This window comes from Mesoplodon densirostris, chromosome 6, assembly GCF_025265405.1.
Source record: "Mesoplodon densirostris isolate mMesDen1 chromosome 6, mMesDen1 primary haplotype, whole genome shotgun sequence".
Lineage (NCBI taxonomy): Eukaryota > Metazoa > Chordata > Mammalia > Artiodactyla > Ziphiidae > Mesoplodon > Mesoplodon densirostris.
In genome coordinates this window covers 120,812,285-120,830,293 of record NC_082666.1, presented here as the reverse complement: position 1 = coordinate 120,830,293, position 18,009 = coordinate 120,812,285, and the positions used below count along the sequence as shown (strand labels likewise).

General features: G+C 43.7%; 1 protein-coding gene across 1 annotated transcript; it reads left to right on the top strand.

Moving 5' to 3' along the window:
- Positions 1–342: 342 nt before the first annotated feature.
- STC1 (stanniocalcin 1) lies at positions 343–12,841 on the top strand. The gene is made up of 4 exons (XM_060102561.1): positions 343–682; positions 2,701–2,843; positions 3,570–3,781; positions 9,952–12,841. Exons 1-4 carry the CDS (start codon positions 565–567, stop codon positions 10,220–10,222), a joined length of 744 nt encoding a protein of 247 aa, XP_059958544.1. The 5' UTR covers positions 343–564; the 3' UTR covers positions 10,223–12,841.
- Positions 12,842–18,009: the final 5,168 nt, after the last annotated feature.

Here is an 18,009-nt window from a genome sequence, read left to right as displayed (position 1 = left end):
TTTTTTTAAAAAGATGGATAGGTTTCCCAAGGCACCTTGTTGAGATGGTCCTATGATTTCCCTTTCGTTAGATCAATACAAAGTCATCCCTTAATTCTGTGAAAATAGCTCTTTCACACATCTCTGCACACACAGTCACACACACGTATAAGACATTGGCAGCAGGTACTTTTAATTTGCTGGAAAATATTTCTAAGAAGTCAAACAGCTCCAGCCCAATGAGCATGCCCTCCGATTGGCTGGCCAGACCAGTTGAGGGACCTGATTGGTCCCTGATCCTGAGGACCGATAAGAACGGCTATAAAATCCCTGGGTGCAGCTCTTGGGCCCCCAGTTTGCAAAAGCCAGAGGTGCAAGAAGCAGCGACTGCAGCAGCAGCAGCAGCAGCAAAAGCGCCAGCAGAAGCAGCATCAGCAGCAACAGAAAATTCCTCATCAAATCCTCACCTAGGCTCTCAGTGTATCCAGATCCACATCTTCACTCAAGCCGGGAGAGGGAAAGAGGAAAGGGGGGGGGAGGAAAAAAAAAAAAAAACCCAACAACTTAGCGGAAACTTCTCAGAGAATGCTCCAAAACTCAGCAGTGCTTCTGGTGCTGGTGATCAGTGCTTCTGCAACCCATGAGGCGGAGCAGAATGATTCTGTGAGCCCCAGGAAAGCCCGGGTGGCAGCTCAGAACTCAGGTAAGCGGCAAACCCAGGACCGGTTTCTCCCCCAAAGAGCTGTCCTCATTTGCCTCTCGCTTTTGCAACTGTGTCTGTGACGGCTGATCTTGATAATAAATGTGCTTCATGCCTGATGGCAATAAACTGCCAGTGTAATCCAATAGCCTTAGGAAGTGGAGCTCCTTTGTTTAATAAATTGCATGCAACTAACGAAGAAGCTGGGCGCTCTGCTGAGGGTATTTCATTGCATAAGCCTAGCCTGATTGCCTGAAATCTGGCACGTACCCTCCTGGGGGGGAGGGGGCGGGGGAAAGACTTGAATGTTGGCATGCTTCAAAGCGCTCTCTATACTTTCCAGAAGCTGAAGCTGATCTTAAGGTGAGACGTGACTTGTCTGATGCTGTCCCTCTTTCTTTACCCTGAAGACCCTATAACTTGACTTCCCTGCCCCTCCAGAGAACACACAGAAAGCTCCCTTTGTAGACTGATTTACGGAACCATAGCCCTCCAGTCTGACAAATCCAGGGCAGATTCAGAGAAAACCCTACACATCCCACCCTCGACACTGTTCCGTCTGTCCCTCCCTGCTCTCTGGGGCTCCATTCAGTCTCCAGGCAGCCCCGTGGCTAGAGAGCCCCTCGAAAAAGAGTATCTGTGAAACGTAGCAGCTATTTCTCCAAGGGAGAGGTCTCACTCTAGCCCTGACTCCTTGAGCAGTTAATTGTGTATTATCTTGCTCTCTAAAGGAAGAGAGTCCTTAGGAAGCCGACATTGACACCTCTGTCTTTGGACTTCGCTTGTCCAGCTTGCTCCCCTTCCATGACTGCTCTCTCTCCCCCAACTGTCAGCAAAGATGGGCTCGCAGGTGTCCAAATGCTGCAGACGCTGCTCCCCTCGGAAGAGCACAGGTCCCTGCCGAGAGGAGGGCTTTGCTTCACTTCCTTTTGTACTTAGTTGCTATAGAGATGCAGTGATTCACAATTCAAGCTTGCCAAAAACAATAGCAATCCTAATGCATATTAAAACTGCTTAAAGCAAAGTTATCATTTGAACCCGTGGAAATATATAATTAGGGAAATGACTTGTAACATCCCAGAGGCTGCGGGTGGTGGGAGGGGGAGGGGCCGCCTAACCGAACCGTGCTTTTGATCTCAGAGGAGACTCCTATGGTATGAAGGCTGCAGATCATTTCTCGCGGAGCTGCCTGCCAGAACACCCCTCTTCTGTAGGAGAGAAATTACTTTTATGGAAGATCTTATCCAGAATGTAGAAAGCCTCATGCAAGTTCTCTGCGGTTTTCTTCCAGTCTTGCACAAGTGTTGCCTTGGCCTGGTTATTCTACACCTGTGTTTCTCTCTTTTTTTAAAAAAAAAAAAAAAAGGCTTTTAATATGAGAGAGATTATGCATACCTCTAAGCACTGTCCTATAGTGGGGGGTTGGGATGAAACATGAACGGATCAGATTTCTTTCTGCCAATAGGAAGGTAAGTTAAAAGCCCTAAATCAGAAGGGTCTCCTAGTGGACTCCTGGCAAATTCTTCTCTACCATTTAGACCAAAATTCCATCCTTATGACTCTGGAGTGTATTTTCTGGAAGCCAAATGGATTCCCTTCTCCTTCCTCCTCCTAAACTTGACCACCTACCACTACCATCTACCTTCCCATGCTTTCAGCCTTTAAGGGGTGCCCTTGGATTCTGCAGAGCTGCTTTAAGCACTGGGCATGCCTCCTACTCCAACCTTACTTTTCCAGCCACCAGAACTGTGTGTGATGGTGAGACCAAGAGAGTGTATCTCCGAGGGAAAACTCACTCCCTTCTCCATGTTCTCTGGTTCTTATAAGCAAAAGGGATCTGTCTGTCCCCTCTATTCCTCACTCCCACCCCGCTCGGAATGGGTCTATCTACTGGCCCCATCACAGACTTCTAGGATAAGTTCTTCTGACCCCTTTTCCTTGAATTTTGCCTCCACATCAGCTTGATCCCTCTAGACTGTCCTCACCATCTGACCCAGATTGCATGGATTTGTCTCTTTCAGCTGAAGTGGTTCGCTGCCTCAACAGCGCTCTGCAGGTTGGCTGTGGAGCGTTTGCATGCCTGGAAAACTCCACCTGTGACACAGATGGGATGTACGACATCTGTAAATCCTTCTTGTACAGCGCTGCTAAATTTGACACTCAGGTAATAAGACCTTGACCCCTGCTCACAACTGGCTGCTTGTCTTTAACAGTGTATGAGACTATTGTTCTTAGGAGCCGGGCTTGTAGGGAACCAGCTCTGCTTCTCAGCCTCCCCAGTCTAAATTCTCATCTCCAACATGTGTACACACACACACACACACACACACACACACACACACTTTTGGCCAAGAAATAGGTTCTATATAAGCCACTCTCCACCCACTCTAATGCACAATTGTAACAGGCTGACAGAGGCTGTCTTCTAAGGGAGGGGTGATGAGCGGAAAATCTTTGCCTCTTCAAGAGGAAATAAAAATGTTCTTCTAACAAAGAAGTTCTTCTCACGAAGAGCCAGCATACTAGCTTGTTTTTTTTTTTTCATTTTTTTTTTTTACTAGCTTGTGATTTGAGTTATCAAATCTCAATCCCAAGAATACAAAACCGTATTATGGCTATTTTTAGGCTGAAGGGTGGTTGTTTATGGTCCATCTCTTTTTCTCGTCTCATTTCATTTCTATGTAGCTCAATTCTCAAGGTAGTCTAAGGGAATAGGGACTTTTTAAAAAAAATCCTGGTCGCAGGGTACAGTTCGCTTATTGCAAGGACATGCAGAGAGGGCCGTGAGACAGTGCCAGGGTGAGCCCCCTTAAGGTCCACATATCATAGGCCCTGTCCTCTCTTGTCAGCTCAAGCTAAATCTTGCTCTCCTCCCCCCCTTCCTCGGCAGGGAAAAGCATTTGTCAAAGAGAGCTTAAAGTGCATCGCCAACGGGGTCACCGCCAAGGTCTTCCTGGCCATTCGGAGGTGCTCCACTTTCCAGAGGATGATTGCCGAGGTGCAGGAGGAGTGCTACAGCAAGCTGAACGTGTGTAGTGTGGCCAAGCGGAACCCCGAAGCCATCACGGAAGTCGTCCAGCTCCCTAATCACTTCTCCAACAGGTACAAAATGAGTCCACTCGTGTGGCAGTTCGGGGGGAGGGGGAGTGGTTGGCCGGCAGAGCCAGACACAGAAGGAGTTAAATTGCCACGGTGATGCTCTTATTTTAGCTTGCAGTCTTCCCAGCTTTTGCAGGAAAAAAATATGTTTGTGATTGGTTGTGACAGCTTAAGCAGCCTGGATTTTTTTTTTTTTTTCACTGTTATAGGAAAAGTCTCTCCATGCAGCTAATAGAAAACTTCATCTGCAGCATCCCTGGGTGCATTGTCCATTTCCTTCCATAAGCCTGAAGGGAATTGTGAAGTTTATGGTAACAAGATTCTGAGACATCAAATTGGGCTGAAATCATGACTAGGCACAGTACAATTGGCCATTATGAAAACCTTGGTCAAATGTCATAATGCAGAGTTTTAAAACTGCATATATTTGAGTCCATCCTAAGCCCAATCAGATATTTCACTGGGTAGCCCAGAGCGAACCATCTGACTTCGGTGGGACTCAAATTTCCTTTGTGAAAAGTGAAGTGGCTAGACTAGATGATTCCCATGGTCCCTTCCAGGGCTGTTATCCCATTTGTCTAGTCCAAGATTTCCTGGGATGATGTTCTGGTGGCTCCCCAGATCACACTCTCATCTTAGTATTCTAAACTGATCCCAAGCCACTGAGCTAGTAATATCTGAGCATCGTGACTTTCTGTGCCCTTGACTCACCGTCTTTACCAGCCAGGTGTGAACATCTAAGACATGGGATGGCAGACATGCTCATTCCATGGCGTAGAAAGTTTCCTGGCAAGACCTGGGCTTCCCCATCTGTGGTCAAGTTCAGAAAGGTGCTGATGGGGCTAGCATGGAGGCATGGCAGGGGCAGTGCAGAACGGTCAAGTTCAGCCTACTGTGATGCCACTGACTTGACTCCTAGTCCTGAAGGGCTAGGAGTCTTTGACTCTCCAGCCAAATCTGCACATATCCACAAAGATCAGACCGTACGTGTTATTCTGCCCACAGGAGCGCTAACGCAGACCTACCTGATTAATTTCCTAGCCAGAGGCTGCCACCCTTCTTCAGATACTGGCAATAACCTAGTCCTTCTGGGGCTTACCAGTGGGTTAGTCATGTACATGCGTGCAACTGGAAAACGGGAAAAGTAGCTCCTCCTTGGGGAAAGGTTAAGGCCTCTGACGTTAAACATCGTACATTTCTGATTCACTCTTAACTACTGATCATTGTTCTTGAGAACCTCATGTCAGTTTACAAAAATCGTTTGTTCAGTCCTTGGAAGTGACTCTGTCATGGTGCTAACTGATGTTCTGAGAACAGGAAAATCAAATTCAGCATTTATCTCAAGCGCCCTGTCTCTTTAGTATGTGTTTATGTGGTAGCTGGGGGGCAGGAATAGGTTAGCACAGTCACTATTATAAGGTTTGATCTTTAATGGTCCAGTGACAATTCATGATCTATAATGTGGCATGTGGCCAGTTTTAAGACAACCCTAGTATCTCTAATTCACCTGAGGTAGCATTTTCCATTACGAAGAGGAGGTCTTACAGGAAGGAGAATACAGATTCTGGACTGGTGATCCTAACCATCTAAGAGACTAGTAATAGGAGCTTTTAAGCAGGCCGCTGTTCTTTTCGATAGGTGCCTCGTTTTCACCACCTTTAGAAAGGGGTCACAGGAGTCTAGTTATCTCCCTTTATCATCTTAGAAGAATCATCCTGACTCAGGAAGGTCATCTCTTGAAGACTAGAATCCTCCATGCAGCTCTTAGCTTTCTCCAGTTACTTCGCTTGAACTGGCTAATGTTATTCCTGCTCAGAGCTAGAGGTTTCCGGTTCCATGCTGGGCTCGATTTGCTCTATTTAAGATCCTCACTCTTCTGACACATCCTGCTTTCCCAGCCTCTGTCCCACCACAGATACACACTACGTTGTGCCAGTTGGCAAAGAATTGTGAAAGGAAGTAGTTACAGGTTCATTCCACCTTCCTGTGACTTATCTAGCATGAGGTTTGGGCCTGGGAGAATCCAAAAGCCTGTGACTGGACCAGGAGCCAGAACAGGGAGGTTTTCCATGACAGAAATGCACTTAGAACACAAAGGATAGCTGGAGTGTCCCCCTGGCTGAATTTGTAAACTCTACTTTCAACCATGAGGGAAGCAGGCAGGATTGATCAGGCAGGCTGGACGGCATGAGGCCTGAGAAGAAATTAAACCAATCCAGATCCAGATGGGAAAAATGACAAAGCTTCCAACTCTCTAGGGCATGGATAGGGAACAGGAAACAGAAGAATAATATTGATCAAGGGAAACAAAGGACTATTTATAAACCTTCACACAGAACGTTCCTAGGCAGTATGTGTGTATTTGGGTAAGCATGGCTTAAAACAGTAGCTATGGAGAATATCTGATCTTATTCTTTACCAAGGAAAAAAGTCAGTGATGGAATTTTCAAAGGGGGAGGAAAGAAACATGCTTTAAAGGTTCCTTCCAGGCTGGGTGATCTGAACACTTAGCCCATTAAGTCTTGGGAGTACAACCCACCACCACTCCCCATAAAGATGAAGAAAGGCATCTTCTTAAATCGTTGTAACTCTTCCTGCCAAGGATAGGCCTTAAGCAGAGCTGAACTATTTTTTTGTTAAATTGAGAAGAAGCGTATATACTGAACCCCAGAAACATAAAATGTCATAGCTGGAAATGACCATAAAGGTTATCTGGACTAACTGCCTCTTTTTACTGATTAGAGAACAGAGACCCAGAGAGAGGGGTGACCTGCTGAAGTTCACACAGCTAGTGAATGACAGAGTTGAGCCTAGAATTCACATGGCCCTGAGCCAGGCTATTTGACTTCCACTTCAAAAATGGCAGCCAGTCAAACCTGCAGATAAAATCCACAATCCAAAAATGGAATTCCAAGTAGAATGGAATAAATGCACCCCCTGGTGATCAACAATTAAATTTGTGTACATCTCTCACCAATAGCTATAGTAACATCGAGTCTTGGTCCAAGACAGTGATCAAGGACCACATGACAATTGCTAAGTCAACTTTCGCTGAAGACACAATCTCTTCAATAACCTCACTGACTGGCTTAGAGATAGGAAAGGTCTGTCTCATCAGCCCACACAACCCCAGAGGTCAATGCCATATTCTGGCCCTCAATAGAGAGGTGTGGAATTAATCTATTGCTTGCTCAGGCAAACGGCGTTGTCATCAAGGCAGCCTGATAGGTCTCCCACACTTGGAGGAGCCGCTACTGGAGCCATGGCTGTTATCTATTCCAAGGAGCTCTCTTAGCCTGCCCTTGCTGAGGTAACCAGCTCCATGGGAGAAGCTAAGGGTAGATTTGGGGGGAGTCGCTAAGAACAGTCAGGCTGGCAAGGGTCATCCTCAAGAAGCGCCAAGAACAGGTGGCCTATCGGGGCCGGCAGAGAAAGTAACAGTAAAGGTAGGCTCTCTCAGAGATGGAGAAGAGGTGTTTTGACAAAGTGGGGGCCAGAGGAACACGTCTGACCTTAAAGAGGTGAGGCGAGTTACAGAAGCTTAGTTTCCTTACTGGTGTTAGACTTCTTCATCCAGACTAGAGTTTTCAATGTTAATATAAGGAAAGATCAACCTCTCCAGCCCATTTGGAAGATCATTTGGTGTGAACAGTTCTTTCTTTCTAGAAGTGGAAGGGTTAACTTCTAAGTTATAAAGTCCTTAACTGAGGGGCAGGAAGATGAGGGGTCAGGAAACCTTTTTCTCTAGGATCTAATCACCGTTTGAAATAGACAAAGAGATCCAGGGGACCCACATCCTAGCAGAGCCCAAGAGATGCCTGGGGATCTGTGTGGGTGTGTAGATGTCTGAAGCTGATGGTACAAAGTAGTTCATTCTCAGTTTTTCCAAAACCACTTTTCTCCCCATTTCCCCATCCAAGTGAGATCTGCTTTGACTCATGTGCTTTATAATTCCAAAGGGTTGGAAAATGTGTCTCTGTGCCAGGGAATCCCAGTTTTAACAACAGCTGGATATAATCCTCCCTCATGGGAGCCAGGACTATATCAGAGACCCAGACACATTTCTCCCTCCATCCCCAGCTTGGTTCTCCTCCCTCACAGAAGGGTGATGGCTTTGCTTCAGTGCCCACATTCCACTCTATTTACTGTACATCCTTGAAAGGACCTCTCTGGGGGGTTAAGTTATTCTGGAAAGATGTTTGATCCTGTGCTCTGTGAGGTGAGTTAAAAATAAACAGGTTTCTTTTCACGGAAGATCTTGTGGTCCGGCAGTCCTCGGGCTCCTCTGAGGAAAGGGTCTCTCCACATAAATGCTGCAGACCACCGTCATTAGGACAGTCGCTAATTAGCGAACACAGAGCTAATGGGTTCTGACATCTGCCACCTTGAAATGGACCAAATCCATCCCAATTCAAATTGGGAAATACCCGAAGTGTCTTCCCAAAGAATAGGACGAGTAATTTATATGCCTTAACTATTAGACAGTTTACTGATAAAAGGTCAATGTGTTTAAGTGTGTTCTCTATGTCATAAAAGACTCCATCTTTTTTTGGGTAGTTTCCATGCTGTCTAACCCATATGTACTGATTTTTCAAAAACCTGCATCAAAGGGAGTATTACCTAGGACTATTTGCTGTACAACATGTACACAATTGTTTTCACATCTTCTTCACTGTCATCTTTCACATCTTCTTCACTGTCATTTTCACTGTCATCACATCTTCCACATGTGTGGAAACATGTCCTGTGACTATTTAAAATGATTAAACCATAGTCTTCAGGAAAAAAAAATAGATTAGACAGTTTTATTCTTTCTGAGCCTAACAGTTAGCTGCAGCATTTTGGAGGCTTAAAGAACTTGCACCAAAGATGAAGGAAATTTATACCAAACACAAATTCTTTTGTAAAACTTACCAGAAGACCCACAGATAATTTTTTCTTTTGGGAATCATGACATTGGAAAGAACTCTATTTTGAAAGCTCCATTCCCTCAGGGGGCCACAAAATAAATCAACAGAATGACAGTGTGCAGGCACCCCTAGGACATGGGCACATGAGGGATACAAAGAATAAGGACACATCTCCTGCCTTCAATAGGTTTACAGCCTAGTCAGGAAAACAAAACCATCAGTAAACCATCAAATGCTGACCTGTACGATGGTAACCCAATATCTATAAAACATCCCCAAAAAGGAGAGGGCAGCACAATCTAGAGCAGTGGGAGAAGGCTTCTTGAAACTACTGAAGCACAAACCACTAAGGATCACCAATCGTTCTATTTAAATATCCTTGTTGCCTGGCATTTGGCCCTCTGACTGCAATATACCTTTGCAAGAAGACTGAAAATCAGGTGAGACGATAGCCTTCAGAGAGGCTAGCCAAGTGTATGATAGGGAAATTAGATTGAGTAGAAAAATGCATGAGATACTGAAGACAGGGATCTCCTTTAAAAATAGAAATTTAGGGACTTCCCTGGCAGTCCAGTGGTTAGGGCTCCACATTTCCACTGCAGGGGGCACGGGTTTGATCCCTGGTCAGGGAACTAAAATCCCACATGCCACTCGGCATGGCCAAAAAGAAAAAAAAAGATAGAAATTAATCAGAATATGCACACACACACCTCCCACCAAGAAAAAGAAAAATCGCAAAGAGGCACCAAAATAACTGCAAATGATTGCATCCATGTGCAATGACTATTAAAACATAAGTGTGAGTGTTGGGTCACCTCATACATTTGACTCAGTCCTGCTTCGACCACTAGCCCACTGTATGACCTCAGACAAGTCACTTCAGCTCTCCCACCTTAGTTTCTTCTCTGTACAATGAAATGATGAAAGAGTCGTTAAATGGTCTCTGTGATTCCATCTAGCTCCACAATTCTCTCTAAAACTTTTAGACATTGCCACGAGCCTACTATTCAAAGTACGATCTCAGTCTCCTGAGCTCTAAACGTGGACACAGAGCTGTCTTGCACTGGGTGGTAAATCCAGGCAGCGCAAGCACTCACACGAAGAAGACACTGCCTAAAGGTTAGAAGCAAAAGCCACCTTCAGCTGAGGCAACTATTTGTGGGTGCTTGATCTGGCCATGCAGGACGGGTGTTGACTGGAGCCCGGATGAAAGCCTGGGTCTTGCCTTGCGCCCACTGAATGACCCTCTCTTTCCCAATGCAGATACTATAACAGACTCGTCCGAAGCCTACTGGAATGTGATGAAGACACCGTCAGCACAATCAGAGACAGCCTGATGGAGAAAATCGGACCCAACATGGCCAGCCTCTTTCACATCCTGCAGACAGACCACTGTGCCCACACACACCAGCGAGCTGACTTCAACAGGAGGCGTGCCAACGAGCCACAGAAGCTGAAAGTCCTCCTCAGGAGCCTCCGAGGTGAGGTGGCCTCTCCCTCCCTCATCAAACGCACCTCCCAAGAGAGTGCATAGCCGGGGAGAGGTATTCACAACCTCACCAAACTACGATCATTTTAAGGGTGTTCGCTCACCAACTTCGAGTGTACTGTGCCTGGTTTGATTTTTTTAAGTAGTTCCTATTTTCTATCCCCCCCTTAAAAAAATTGCATGAAACTAGGCTTCTGTAATCAATCTCTCAACATTCTTCGATGGCGGCATTCTCACCAACAGAACACGTGTGATCTTTCTGCCTCTCCTCAGGAGAAAGTGGCCTCTTTTACCACTTTCCTCTACCAGGTCTTTTCCCAGCTCCCCTCCAATGACTCTCAAACACAAAACATTCATGTAATTCCCCAGACTTTGTAATTTGAAGATGTGGAACCCTTTAGAATGGTTGCCCCAGTAGAGTTAGCTGGTAAGAAGCAACTTAATTTAAATGCATGTCTTAAAACGCTCATAAAGATGCTCAGTGGAATTCGTGTTATGAATCTGTGCTGGCCATGGACGAATATGAATGTCATATTTGAATTCTTGATCTCTCATGAGCTAGTGTCTTACGGTCTTGATCCTCAATGTCTAATTTCCTTCCCAACACATTTACCAAATTGCTCGAGCCTGGCTCTCCAACCAGACTTGGAGCCTGCATCTTCTTGCATCTAATGAAAAACAAAAAGCTAACATCTCTATGTACTGTAACTGCTCAGAGCTTTAAAAGTATCTTTAACAATTGTCTTAAATCCAGAGAATCTTAAGGTCTAACTGTGGAATATAAATAGGTGAAAACTAATGTACTGTACATAAATTCCAGAGGACTCTGCTTAAACAAAGCAGTATATAATAACTTTATTGCATATAGATTTAGTTTTGTAACTTAGCTTTATTTTTCTTTTCCTGGGAATGGAATAACTATCTCACTTCCAGATATCCACATAAATGCTCCTTGTGGCCTTTTTTATAACTAAGGGGGTAGAAGTAGTTTTATTCAACATCAAAACTTAAGATGGGCCTGTTATGAGATAGGAAAAACCAACAGGTTTATCTGAAGGACCCCAGGCAAGATGTTAATCTCCCAGCCCACCTCAACCCAGAGGCTACTCTTGACTTAGACCTATCCTGAAACAGCTCTGTCACATCCAACTGAGAATTACAGGGACCAAAAAGAGCATCCCTTTGGGCTTGGACCACTTAGGAGTGTGATAAGGCCTGCTATACCTTGGGAAGTGGCAGTTCTTGACTTTCTGCCTTTCATCAGTGCCTGGTACTCTGGCAGCCTGATGATGGGGTAGGAGGCTTTCCATTAACTCAATCAGGTATGAGTCAATCAGCCTTTGGGTCTTTAGTTTGGGGGACTTGGGGCTGAGGGGGTATAAATAACCCTGGGCTGTCCAGCCTTAATAGACTCCTCTTACATTTTTGTCCTGTAGCACGCTGCCTGCCAAAGTAGTCCTGGCAGCTGGGCCATCTCTGTAGGATTGCAAAAAAGAAAAAAGAAAAAAAAAATGAAAGAAAGAGGAAAAAAAGAGCTGGCGGTTTGATCATGTCTGCCGTGATGTTTACAAGATGGCAACCACCAAAGCCAAATGATTAACCTAGCTATGAACAACAGTAGTTTCTCAGGGTCACTGTCCTTGAACCCAACGGTCCCTTAGGAGCGTCACTGCCCACCAAAGGTCAATGTTGAGAGAGGGAGAGGGAGGAGGGCTAGGACTGTAAGCGCCACTCCAAACTTGCTTAGGTAGAAACCATTGGTGCTTGACTCTCACTAGGATAAACTCCAGATTTGCCCAAATTGAGTGTTAGGGATGCTGGTGGGAGGAGGGAGGGCACATCCCCAGAAAAACAAAAAGCAATACAACTTTACCACAAAGCCTTTAAAACCAGTAACGTGCTGCTCAAGGACCAAGAGCGAATGCAACAGACCCAGCAGCAGCACAAGCGTGGCTGCCTTTGTCCCCACACAGCCTCTCAGCGTGCTGACATCAGATTGTTAAGAGCATTTTTATACTCAGAACTGTCCCATCCCCAGGTCCCCAAACATATGGACACTGCCTTAGCCTCTTGGAAATCAGGTAGATCATACTCTAAGTTGACTATCCCTCTCCCTCCCTCACCCATTCCTACCCTGCAGGCAAGGCTGGCTTCTCCAAACCAGAAAAGCTATTACAGTTTTGTGTGTTGTGTCCGTTTCTCAAACCCACTAAGCCAGGACCCCAATGCAACGAGTAGTTCATGAGTATTCCTAACAAAATTCTCTCTTACTTCTGTCCAGTGGATTCTCTTTGATTTGCTGTGACCTCTTCAAACCGTGGTACCCCCCCCTTTTCTCCCCACAATAATATTTATATATGTATCTATAATACATATATCTACACATATGGAAAGAAGCAGTTCTCACAATGTTGCTAGTTTTTTGCTTCTCTTCTTCCCATCCTGCTCCCTCCAAGTCCCCCTTAAACTTCCAAAGCTTTGTCTTGTGTTTGCTGCACAGAGTGATTCCGGGGCTGACCTAGACCAGTTTGCATGATTCTTCTCTTGTGATTTGGTTGCACTTTAGACATTTTTGTGCCATTATATTTGCATTATGTATTTATAATTTAAATGATATTTAGGTTTTTGGCTGAGTACTGGAATAAACAGTGAGCATATCTGGTATATGTCATTATTTATTGTTAAATTACATTTTTAAGCTCCATGTGCATATAAAGGTTATGAAACATATCATGGTAATGACAGATGCAAGTTATTTTATTTGCTTATTTTTATAATTAAAGATGCCATAGCATAATATGAAGCCTTTGGTGAATTCCTTCTAAGATAACAAAAAATAATAAAGTGTTACGTCTTACTGGGTTGTTTTCCCCCAATGTCTTTCATTGTTATTCGTTAAAAAACTTCTTGAATGAGACTTTCTGAACCTGAAGTTAATGGCTGATTGGTTTCTTTAAAGTCGCTAATGAAGTGCCAATGTGTAAATGAATATACTTTAAATGAACATTTTCCCAATGTCCTCAAAACCATTACCCTCACAGTAAAATTGCAACCCAAACTCCTTACAACGCTAGAAGAAGCTTTATGGTCTGGCTCTGCTCAGCTCTCCAGCCTTGAGACTCACCCTACTGTTCAGTGAACTCTACTCTCCATCCATGAAGGAGCTCTGGGAAGGACTGTTCACTCTCTCCCTTCCACACCTTTAATTACGCTGTTCTCACTTTCTAGAAGATGTTGCCCTCCACCCTTTGCCGAGAGGGGAAGCACCTTTGCTTGTTCACCAATGCATTCCCAGCACTGGAAAGAAAACCCAATTCGCAAGATACACTCAATACCTTAATGAATGATTTAGAAAGAGTCAGAAGAGGGGAAAAGACAATTGAATCAATGTGGGAAGGGAGGCAGATAGCTCTGTGGTGATAAAGATCCAGCTCCAGGGTCAGACTTCTGAAATTTGAATTCTGTCTCTGCATGATGTCAGACAAGTCACTTAATCTCAAAATATATCAGTTTCTTCCTCTGTAAAATGAGGATAGTGATAACTGTCCATGGGGCTGTTAGAGGAAGATAAAATAAGTGCTAACAACATGTTCAACACACCGTAATGTAATAAGTGTCAGCTATTATTACTATCATCACAGGTAGAGGGGACCTGAACAAAAGGAGGAGGTGGCCCATCTTGGAAAATGGGGAAAAGATTTCCAGCAAAATGACATTTACCTGGGTCTTGAAGGACAGTTACAAGTTCAGTCACAGAAAATTGGGGACTTGTGCAGTGTAGATGTTTCAAAGAGAGGTCTTATATAGTTTATTTTTTTAATTAGTGGATTTTCTCCATATTTTAAATTCAGATGGGATGTTTCTCAATATCATTCATTTCTAGCTCCAAACTGCATTTTCCCAAGTCCAGATATACAGAAGACAGCTAACAAATGCTATAAGAATTGTCTCCCCAAAGCCAAAAATGTATTGCATTTGCTTTGCTCTGACCTGGCCAAGGAAAAAGAGTACATTTATTTCATTATGATCCTTTATCCTTAATCGTCTTCAATCAATATCTATTTATGCAGAGAGGCTGTGTACATATTATACTATAGTGTAGTGATTAAGAACTTAGACCTGGGATTTCCGGGAACTGAGTCCAAATTCTAGGTTTGTGGCCTTGGGCCAGGTATCTAACATCTTCACACTTTTTTTTTTTCCATCTATGAAAATATCCTTATGAGAACCCTTCTACACTGTTGGTGGGGATGTAAATTGGTGCAGCCACTATGGAAGACAGTATGGAGGTTCCTCAAAAAACTAAAAATAAAGTTGCCATATCATCCAGCAATTCCACTCCTGGGCATATATCTTGACAAAACTATAATTCAAAAAGATACATGAACTCCTATGCTCATAGCAGCACTATTTACAATAGCCAAGTCACGGAAACAACCTAAATGTCCATCGACAGATGAATGCATAAAGAAGATGTGGTACATATATACAATGGAATACTACTCGGCCATAAAAAAGAATGAAATAATGCCATTTGCAGCAACATGGATGGACCTAGAGATTATCATACTAAGTGAAGTAAGTCAGAAAGGGAAATACAAATACCATACGATATCACTTATATATGGAATCTAAAATACAAAATAAATGAACTTATCTATGAAACAGAAACATACAGACATAGAGAATAGACTTGTGGTTGCCGAGGGGAATGGGGGGGTGGGGGGAGGGATGGAGTGGGAGTTTGAGATTAACAGATGCAAAAACTATTATATATAGAATGGGTAAACAACAAAGTCCTACTGTATAGCAGAGGAAACTACATTCAATATCCTGTGATAAACCATAATGGAAAAGAATAGGAAAAAGAATGCATACATGGGTATAAATGAATCACTGTGGTATACAGCAGAAATTAACACAACATTATTATTCAACTATACTTCGATAAAATTTTTAAAAATATGTCCCTATGAAATCATGATAAATAATAGGTCCTACCACCTAGAGTGGTCATGAGCATTCAGCGAGTTATATATAAAGCACTTAAAATGGTGTCTAGCACATAGTGAGTATACCCAAAATAGTATCTATTAGGCACTCAGCAAATATAACTATTACCATTCACACGAATATTATCACCATCATTTATGTTCTCCCACCCCTGACATGAGCCTTGAGGTACCATTTTGGATGAAGTTTCTTACCCTTTTTCCCTTTGTACATCACTAAAAATTACTGTTGAATCAAGAGTTTATGAATATGAATGATAAAATATTGCAACCTACATAAAACAGCAAATTGTAATATATGAACACCTGCATCCCATCACCACGCTGAAGACATAAGATAGCACAGATATAAGAGCCTCTTGTGCATGCCTCCCTGAACCCACTCGTACATTAACAACCTGTGACAAAAATGTTTCCAAAAGCCATGGCTTAAAAGAATTTTCAAAATTTCTCAAATTATTGAAATATACATTTAAAATTTTCTCTCAGCATTTCAAAAATGGGGATAAAAAGATCACGGAGTGGTTTGTGAATCTGTGGTATAAGAGAAGGAAAAAGTTCAGGTCATCCCTCCCATGGGTCCTACATGAATGCCATAAGCACCATCTATCAATGTAGCTTCCGATTTACTGTGCACACATATCACCTGGGATTCTCGTTAAAATGATTCAGTACCTCTGGGTGAGGCCCAAGAGTCTGCATTTCTCACATGCTCCCAGGTGATGCTGATATTGGAGCTGATACTCCACGGAGGATAATTCGAGTAGCAAGGTCCCAGTTGTTCTGACATAACTGAATCCGTTCCTCAATCCTAGAGACCTCCACACAGCCATGACGAGGATCTTACTAAACAGCAAGTATGATCATTTCACTTCCTTGCTTTAGTAGCTCCCCACTGCCTAAAGGACAAAAATCAGGCATCTTGACTTCAAATTTAAGCCTCTCAAAATCTGGTCCCTTCTTTCCCGTGTGCCTCCTAGATTTTGTTAATGCTGACTTCTCCTTCTCCCCCCAAAGACACCATGACCTTTTCCGCCTCATTATTTTGACATGTGAACTTCACACCTATCATTCCTGCTAATGAATATGCTTCTCCCCAAACTTGTTTTCATTCTCCAAAGCCTGTATCACCTGGGAAGCCTTCCCAGAATACCCAAGTTTGTAGCGAATTGCACTGAAGGCTGTTTGCAAGGAGAGAGGATTTCGTCATCTTTGTATTCCCGGTACTTAACACAAAGCTGGCATGCGCTAAGCATTTGTGAGTGGAGAAAGGAGGGAAGGAAGGAAGGAAGGAAGTCTTTTGACCACCATCAACTAATCCATGACTCTTCCTCCACTAGGATGCTGGGGCCTTTGCAGCCATAGCAGAGTATGCTGGGGAATGGTGAGCATGTTACCATGGTGAGCAGGAAAACTAATTCCAGCTGCCAGTTGGGTATCCTTAAGTCTGCCAGCTTGTAACAATACCACATAGCTATATTCCTTTCCAGCACTACCCTTGATAAAAGTATACATTTGCTGTTACTTTCTCCTGGTAACCTAAGCAACAAAAGACGCATTGACAAACATGTTCAGATATTCACTAAGTCTGTGCAAGGCATCATACTGGAGAGCTGGAACACGGAAGGAATACGGTCATTTGCAAGTCAAGCTACATCAAGTTTTCTTGTATCCTTAGTTGTTCTGTCATGTACTTATTTTTATAATACCCTTCAGTTCACTAATTCTTCTTCTCTATACTCAAGCTCTGCCATAAACAGCATTCCCCATGGCCCTTTGATTTTTTACCTCAAGGAAGAACTTGAGGACCAGAGTGAGATATTGGCCAAGCCCACCCCATCACTCTACTGTAAAATCTGAAAAGCAATGCACATCACTCCATTTTGCAAACAACTAATCGAAGCCCAATTATTGAATAAGTATCATCTGAAGACCTATGTGCTATTTGGCTGTATCTGGAGACAGCGTACAGCAGGCTAAACTGAGTACTCACTAATTCAGACCCTTGCTTTCCAGTTAAATGCATCTCGGCTCCCCACTCTGCACTAAGGGATTCATGGCTTCCATTTGAGGATAGAATGTTATTCTCAACTTTAGCACAATTAAGTCACACTGCAGGTGTACTCTGCTGTAAGAAAACCAGATACATGTCCCACAAGAGACAGTCGGTGTTTCCAACATTTGGTCAAAATCTTGGAACCAATTCCAGTGACAGCCTGCTCACCTGTCTTGGGATTTCTTGGAAGCACAATCATTCCAGGCCACGGCTCACTCTTTCCACACTGGCCTGAGCTCCTATCCTCCCCATCCCCTATCCATCAGGAAACTGCTAAGACTAATTATGTGGAAACCTTGCAGCTTGCTAATCACTCCAAAGATAGCACTCAAGGTCGAAGCCTCTCTGACATCTAGCATCCTCCTATCTGTACATTTTCATATTGCTTTATGTCCTTCTTCCCTGAATCAACCTCCCACTGCTCTCCTCATTCCAAACTCTGCCCATTGCAGGGTAAACACAGTCTACTGTCTCTCACCCTCCCTTTTAATATCCCCTCTGATTTCTTGTCTTACTGGTTCCTCAAAGAACATTGTTCCCTGCAATCTTCCCAAATGGTTGCTTATTTTTCCAAATCCCCAAGGTTGGAGAGTGGGGTCCATATGCCTTTCTCCTAACACTGGTTCAGAATATGACTCTGCCACTGTCCTGTAAAACTGCTGACCAGCTGAGGCGTAAGCTGCTATGTTCTAAATGTTTGTGATCCCCCCGCCAAAAAAAATTCCTATGTTGAAATCCTAACCCCAAAGGTAATGGTATTAGGA

Coding starts and splice junctions, on each gene's coding strand:
- STC1 (XM_060102561.1), top strand. CDS start 565: ATGCTCCAAAACTCAGCAGTGCTTCTGGTGCTGGTGATCAGTGCTTCT. Junction 2,844..3,569: donor CTGCTAAATTTGACACTCAG/GTAATAAGACCT, acceptor CTTCCTCGGCAG/GGAAAAGCATTTGTCAAAGA. Junction 3,782..9,951: donor CCTAATCACTTCTCCAACAG/GTACAAAATGAG, acceptor TTCCCAATGCAG/ATACTATAACAGACTCGTCC.